This window comes from Erinaceus europaeus, chromosome X, assembly GCF_950295315.1.
Source record: "Erinaceus europaeus chromosome X, mEriEur2.1, whole genome shotgun sequence".
Classification (NCBI taxonomy): Eukaryota; Metazoa; Chordata; class Mammalia; order Eulipotyphla; family Erinaceidae; genus Erinaceus; species Erinaceus europaeus.
In genome coordinates this window covers 108,768,577-108,775,588 of record NC_080185.1, presented here as the reverse complement: position 1 = coordinate 108,775,588, position 7,012 = coordinate 108,768,577, and the positions used below count along the sequence as shown (strand labels likewise).

Genomic DNA, 7,012 nt, shown 5'->3' with positions numbered 1-7,012 from the left:
TGACTGGCTACAGAAGAAGGGCAAATGCTAGAAGAAGAAGAACTAGAGAAATAGGAGTTTAGGGGCTGGTGAGATAGCTCACCGGGAAGTACACTTGCTTTGCCATTTGAGTAATTCAGATTCCAACCTGGTCCCCACAGCACTGGGGGGGGGGGGGACTTCAGTGCAGTATTATCTATTTATCTAAAAAAAGTTGGCCCAGAGGAGTGAACCCTAGCAACAACAATAAGAATAAATAAATGAGAATAAGAGAAAGAAATATTGAAAATACGGGTTAAGCGCAGATGACACAAAGTGCAAGGACCGGTGTAAGGATCACAGTTGGAGCCCTGGATCCCCACCTGCAGGGGAGTTGCTTCACAAGTAGTGAAGCAGATCTGCAGGTGTCTATCTTTCTCTCCCCCTCTCTGTCTTCCCCCTCCTTGCTCCATTTCTCTTTGTCTTCTCCAACAACGATGACAACAATAATAACTACAACAATAAAACAACAAGGACAACAAAGGGAATAAACAAATAAAATAAATATAAAAATAAAAAATAACATAAAAAGTGTTGATGTACAAAATACTCCAATGAACAGGAAACTTTAAAAGATCTTATATATAATCACTGTGGCAAAAAACTGGAAACCTATACAGGGTAATTAATAGAAAATAAAAATAATAACAATATTCTAACTTTAACTAGAAAATTCTGTCAAAAATGAACACAGTCTTTTTGGAGGCTACTATAAAATATACTGATAGAGTTAGCGAAAGAAATCCCAAATAAACAGAGTAGTACAATTTGTTTATTCATAAGGATAATAATATTGTAAAGACACCAATTTGCCTTAAATTACTTCCAGATTTACTACTTGTAACAGATTGAACTGTGCCCCCCACCCCTAAATTAATATAGTGAACCTTTACTCCCTAATGTGAATCTGTAAGATCTTTAGAGAGGTCATAATGGAGGGTGGGGTCGAACTAACCCAATAGGACTTAAAGAAGAAAGGCGACCAAAAAGAAAAGTCCTGTGGTGAAATAACAAGGTGTCCTTGTACAAAGCCAAGAAAGAGAGCTCTCAGGATAAATTAAATCTGTGGACTCTTCAATCTGTGAGTACTAGCTTGTAGAACTATGAGGGGGGAAAAAATCTGTTGTTAAGACACCCAGTCTGTGGTATTTTGTTACAGTAGTGGGAGTATGCTAATACAGAACCTCACAGGTAACTTCCAATGTAGCATCTGGCTGTTATTTTCCAAATAGCACCTAGAAAACTGTAACAGGAGAGCGAATGAACAACATAATTAGCAGCAAAACAGTATAAATAAGAAACCCCTTGGAGACACTAAGTCTGTGTTGAACTAGAACTTGTGTGGAGGACAGGTAGAGGCATACCCCAAAGTCAAGATTTGCCTGTAATTTATACAGAGGTAGAAAATAGTATTGATAGGGGCTGGGTGGTGGTGCACCTGGTTGAGCACACGTTACAGTGCACAAGGACCTGGGTTGGAGCCCCGGCCCACACCTGCAGGGGTGAAAGCTTCATAAGTGGTGAAGCAGGGCTGCAGGTCTCTCTCTCTCTCTCTCTCTTCATTCCACCCCCTTCCCTCTTGATATCTGTCTCTATCCAAATAAATAAAGATAATTAAACAAAAAGAAAATAGGATTGACAAGGGGAAAGGCTTTTGTTTGTTTGTTTGTTTGTGTTTACATCGAGTTAAGCACATATAGTGCAAAGCATAAGAACCTGATCAAGGATCCTGGTTTGAGCCTCTGACTCCCCTACCTGTGGGGGGGGGGGTCACTTCACAAGTGGTGAAGCAGGTCTGCAGGTGTTTGTCTTTCTTCCTATCTTCCCCTTCCCTATCAATTTCTGTCCTATCCAAAAACTAAATAAATAAATAAATAAAAATGGCTACAGGAGCAGTGGATTTGTAGCGCAAATACCGAGCCCCACTGATAACTCTGGAGGTAAAAAAAAAGAAAGAAAGAAAATACATCTTATAAAGCAAAGTACACAAACTGTACAAAGCAATGAGGTTGTTTTATTTTATTGTTTCTCACAACCCAACACCCACCAGCACATCATCCATCCAAGGACCCTGCCTTGCATGCAGTGCAACTTTCCCAACTCCTATCAAGGCTAGATTTCTGTCTTTTTTTTCTTAAAAAATTAATTCTTTTTAAATTATTTATTGGGCAGCGTCAGCCACAAATCAAGAGGGAAGGGGGAGATAGAGCGGGAGAGAGACAGACACACCTGCAGCACTCCACCATCCTCAAAGCTTTCCCCCTGCAGGTTCAAGGGCTTGAACCCAGGTCCTTGAGCATTGTGACATGTGTGCTTAACCAGGTGCACCACTGCCTGGCCACAATCAGACTGATTCTTTTTCATTTATTTATTTTTCTTTTCTTAACCCATGTCCAAGTTGTGCAGCTCCTAGATGGTGGATTTGATATTTCCCAGGGAACATTTAAAGAGGTAGACATCCTACTCTTTGCTGCTACCCTGGAACTAACAAAATAGCTCACCCCAGAATAGAGAGGCCCTTACAGAGTCCCATCCCTGCTTTAATCGCTGGAATCTCTGGGCAGAGATATCCTCAGAGTCTGAGGGCTTCAGAGAGGAGAGGCTAAATTTAAAATCATAGTGAAGACTCAGAGCCAGAACTACAGGAAACATGCCCCTCCCCCAAGAACAAGGGATCACGTCATAGAACTTGCCCCGCCCTTCCCAACATACTGGTCACTAAGGGGCTGGCGTCTCGGCTGTTAGCCCCAACGTCCGTCCAGTTCCGTCTTAAGAAGACGGAACTGAGCTGAGATTGGTGGAATCCAATCAGCAAAGAGGAAAATTACAGGTGAGGGCAGGCCCCCTATCCATATGGTCTATCCTGGGAAGCCCTGGACTGGATCGTCAAGCAGAACCTGTTCTTTTCTGGGAGATGGGTGTCTTGGTCTACCTGAGTAGGGCCAAAACCCTAATCATCCAAGACACATGGAGTCCCTTAAAACCCTGTTCAGATTGTCAACTCCGAAAGGGATAATCAACGAAGGCTTGTTCTCATTCCCTATTCATGGGTCTCAGGGGGTTAAGCCATTGATTGGTATTGGTAACTACTGAGGGGAAGAGCTCCGGGGTTTGCCAATACTTGATATTATGATCATAGATATAAAGTGAAAAGATTCGGTATTTTTTTAAACACTTGATTACTGAACATTTTATTTATTAGTAATAGAAATCAAGGGGGAAGAGGGAAATAGGGAGAGAGAGACATCTGCGGACCTGCTTCACCACTTGTGAAGCTTCCCCTTTGCAGGTGGGTGAAGTGAAAAGATTCCTTACATCAGAAGGGCATCCTACAGATCCTACACCTTGGCCAGCTCATGCGTTTGGTCCCACTATTCCCAATCAGGTCTGCTGTTACCTAAGGTGTACTATAATATTCTCCACTGGGTTTTTTGGGAAAAAGCTGACCAGAAGAATCCTGTAGGTTCCAATAATAATAATAATTATTATTATTATAAATAATTATTATTATTATAAATATTTGTGTTTATAATAAATTTTAAATATAAAATTATAAATTACTATTATAATAAAGTATTATTATAATAACTATGATAAATATAATAGTTCCCATAATAAATAAATAATCCTCTAGGTTCGAGGGGGTCGGGTGGTGGTGCACCCAGTTTTGTGTATATATCACCATGTGCAAGGACTGGGGTTTGAGACCCCATTCCCCATCTGTAGGAGAGATGCTTCACTAGTGGTGAAGTGGGTCTACAGGTGTCTTTCTTTCTCTCCCCCCTCTATCTCCCTTCCCCTCTCAATTTCTCTATTTTCTGTCAAATAGAAATAGAAAAAAGGGGGGGATGGCCACCAGGAGTGATGTATTCATAGTGCAGGCACTGAGCCCCAGCAATAATCCTGGTGGCAAAGAGGAAGAAAAAAAAATCTGTAGGTTCCTAGAGTTGTTGTCACACATAAAACTTGCAGAAGTGGCTTTGATTAACAACTGAGGAGGAATCTCCCTACTGAAGGTACTGACCCCAACTTATTCCTCTTCCAGGTGGTGATATCACCTGCTGACTTACCTATACTGGAGTCTGCTGTCTTTGACTAGAGTTATGCCCAGAGGTCATAAGAGTAAACTCCGTGCTAGGGAGAAAAGGCGCAAGGCTCGAAGTGACACCCAGTCACTTCAGGATGTTCAAGCAACAGAGGACAAACAGTCCCTGTCCTCTGCTTCTCTTTCTGGTGGTAAGCCCCAGAAATCCTCTGTTGCTGTGCCAGGTAGCAAAACCCGTGGTTCACGGAAAGTCAACAATGCAGGTCCTTCCAGCCGAAAATCTGGCGAAGGCGCCAAGAGTCGAAATGATGAAAGGCCAAGTACCTCCCAGGCACTGTCCCACACTGATCATCCCAATAGAAGGCCTATAGACCAGAAAGCCATTATGCTGGTGCAATTCATGGTACGCAAGCATAACAACAAGGAGCCTATAACAAAGGCAGATATACTTAAGCATGTTATCAAAAAGCACAGTGCTCATTTCAATGAAATCTTTACAAAAGCTTCTGAGCTAATGGTGCTAGCATTTGGTATTGATGTGCTGGAAGTCGACTCTACCCAGCATTACTATGTCCTGGTCAGTAAACTGCAGAGTTCACGTAATAAGAAGATAACTCCCAAGACTGGCCTCCTAATGACTATTCTTTGTGTCATCTTTATGAAAGGCAACTGCGCTACTGAGGAAGATATTTGGGAAGTGCTTAATGTGATGGGTATATATGATGGAAGAAAGCACTTCATCTATGGTGAACCCAGGAAGCTCCTCACTCAAGAGCTGGTGCAGGAGCAGTACCTAGAATACCGCCAGGTTCCCAACACTAATCCTCCCCGCTATGAGTTTCTCTGGGGCCCAAGAGCTCACATGGAAACTAGCAAAATGAAAGTTCTAGAGTTCTTGGCTAAAATCCATGATACAGTGCCTACTGCCTTTCCATCCTGGTATGAGGAGGCAGCCCAAGATGAGGAAGCGAGAGCTCAAGTGACAATTGGAGCCAGAGCCCCTACTAGGGTCCTTTCTGGCAGATTTTACTTCTAATTTAACTAAAGCACTTTCCTCACTGCTTCAAGTAATGTGGGGATTTGGTGCTAAAGGAAGCATAGTACATATCACACCTGTATTCCTATTCTACAAGAATAATTTGCAGTCAGCTTTTGTTATGGTTGAAAGTTTTAAAATATTCTTAAACATCATTTTAAAATCTAAGTGTAAATGATATTGGTTGCATATTTCAATCTGTTTATGCAGCTGAAGAATACCAGATTTCTATTCTACAATGTAAATTGGACATTTCATCTGAACACACAAAAAAACATGACACTGGAATAGACTTTTCCTTATAAATGTGAAAAAATAAGCAATATAATAGTTGAGATCAAAGAGAAGAAAGTAAAATATGATCAATTCTTGGTGTTCCTCATTATGTGTACTATGCTGTTCCATAAAATAAAAGTTCCATTCTACCTAAACTTGTTTCATTTATTCCATAATGATGGAGAAATTAATTCATGATTAATTAGGCATGTTTCATTGGCCATCTTCTCTTTGAGGGGCTCCATGGTGGTACCAGGGATAAGAAAAATAAGACAGAGTCACTTGCATTCCTGAAGATTATGGTGTCTAGAATAAGCTTTCATAGATGGAAAATTATGAGATACCTTCTAAAACCAAAAGAGACAAATGAAAAAGAAGTTTGAATGGGGGAGATGGAGAGGTCCAAAGGTGTACTACCAAATGTAAATGTCCTGAGGCAGAACAATCTGGGGCCTTGGGAAACCTCAAGACCTCCAGGGAGAGATGATTTTAAGTTAAGATGAATAGTGGCTCAGAGGAGAATGAGGGTGGTGAGCAAGGGCCAGGCTTTGCGGTCATTTGTTTCACAGTTAATAAACCTAAGTCTATGACTGATAACTGTTTATAAACCAGAGATAAATCTTCAACTGTGGTAAGAGTGGAAGGGGTCGTATGTCCCAGTGAAACTGAATATAAAACTAGATATTTTATCTGCCTCATAACCAGGGAGTTTCTGATAAAAAAGTGTTATACTTCCACGATGTGATGTGTGATGCCAAGAAGCCACTGTGGTATCACTTTCTGTTGGGGACTAGAATGAGCTGGGGGCCGGGTGGTGGTGCACCTGTTTGAGCACACACCTTACAATGTGCAAAGACCTGGATTTGAGCCCTTATCCCCACCTGCAGGAGGAAAGCTTTGCAAGTGGTGAAGCAGTGCTGCAGGTATCTCTCTTTCTCTCTCCCTATCTCCCCCCTACCTTCTCAATTCCTGTCTCTATCCAGTAATAGATTAAAGAATCTAAAATATGAATAGAGTTTACTCCATTAAAAGAGTATTTTAACTACATTATCTTGAGAAAATTTGGCAAACTGTAATGCAGGGCTAGATATGTAGTATGGGACCAATGAAGAAAAAGAGGAGTAGTTTCAAAGGGAAGATAATGGGAGGGAAGGAAGGGCACACATGATTCTGGACACATACACATCCTAGGACCTTTGAGTTGCATCCAGATAGGATTACTGTAGCACACAAATAAAATACTCTAGATTGGATAACTTATTAAAGTAGTTTTTTCTCTCTAAGCATTTTTTGCTGGTTTAATTTCAGTATCATACCACACTGAATATTCTCAGACATCTTATTTAAGCAACAATAAAACAAAACAAAATTCTCATGAAAATTTGCATTAGCTACTAAAAATTATAGAAATATTTGGCATTCTTAAAATCTCAGTGCACACCAGTCACCATGGCAAGTGTTTTACATAAATTACATACCATTTCAATAGTCCTAGAAGGGAGTATATCCAGCGCACTTCATTAGTGAAGAATCAGAGGCTCGTTGAGTTTGATAATGTATTGAGTTCACATGACTAATGACAGAACTTGAACCTAGTTTGAATTTCTCTGGAGCCCACACTGCTTCACTCTCTCAGG

At 40.9% G+C, this 7,012-nt stretch overlaps 1 protein-coding gene across 2 annotated transcripts; it reads left to right on the top strand.

The window, feature by feature from the left end:
* Window positions 1–1,032: 1,032 nt before the first annotated feature.
* Window positions 1,033–5,507, top strand: LOC103109726 (melanoma-associated antigen B10-like). 2 transcript variants are annotated; one of them, XM_060183560.1, is made up of 2 exons: window positions 1,033–1,099; window positions 4,064–5,507. In XM_060183560.1, the coding sequence occupies exon 2, from the start codon at window positions 4,122–4,124 to the stop codon at window positions 5,097–5,099; it is 978 nt and encodes a 325-aa protein (XP_060039543.1). In that variant the 5' UTR covers window positions 1,033–1,099; window positions 4,064–4,121; the 3' UTR covers window positions 5,100–5,507. The 2 variants fall into 2 exon arrangements, with proteins under 2 accessions (XP_060039543.1, XP_060039542.1); XM_060183559.1 differs by lacking the exon at window positions 1,033–1,099 and adding an exon at window positions 2,774–2,848.
* The last annotated feature ends 1,505 nt before the right edge of the window (window positions 5,508–7,012 follow it).

What these genes read in the sequence shown, in the direction of transcription:
- LOC103109726 (XM_060183560.1), top strand. Translation starts at nt 4,122, where the DNA reads ATGCCCAGAGGTCATAAGAGTAAACTCCGTGCTAGGGAGAAAAGGCGC.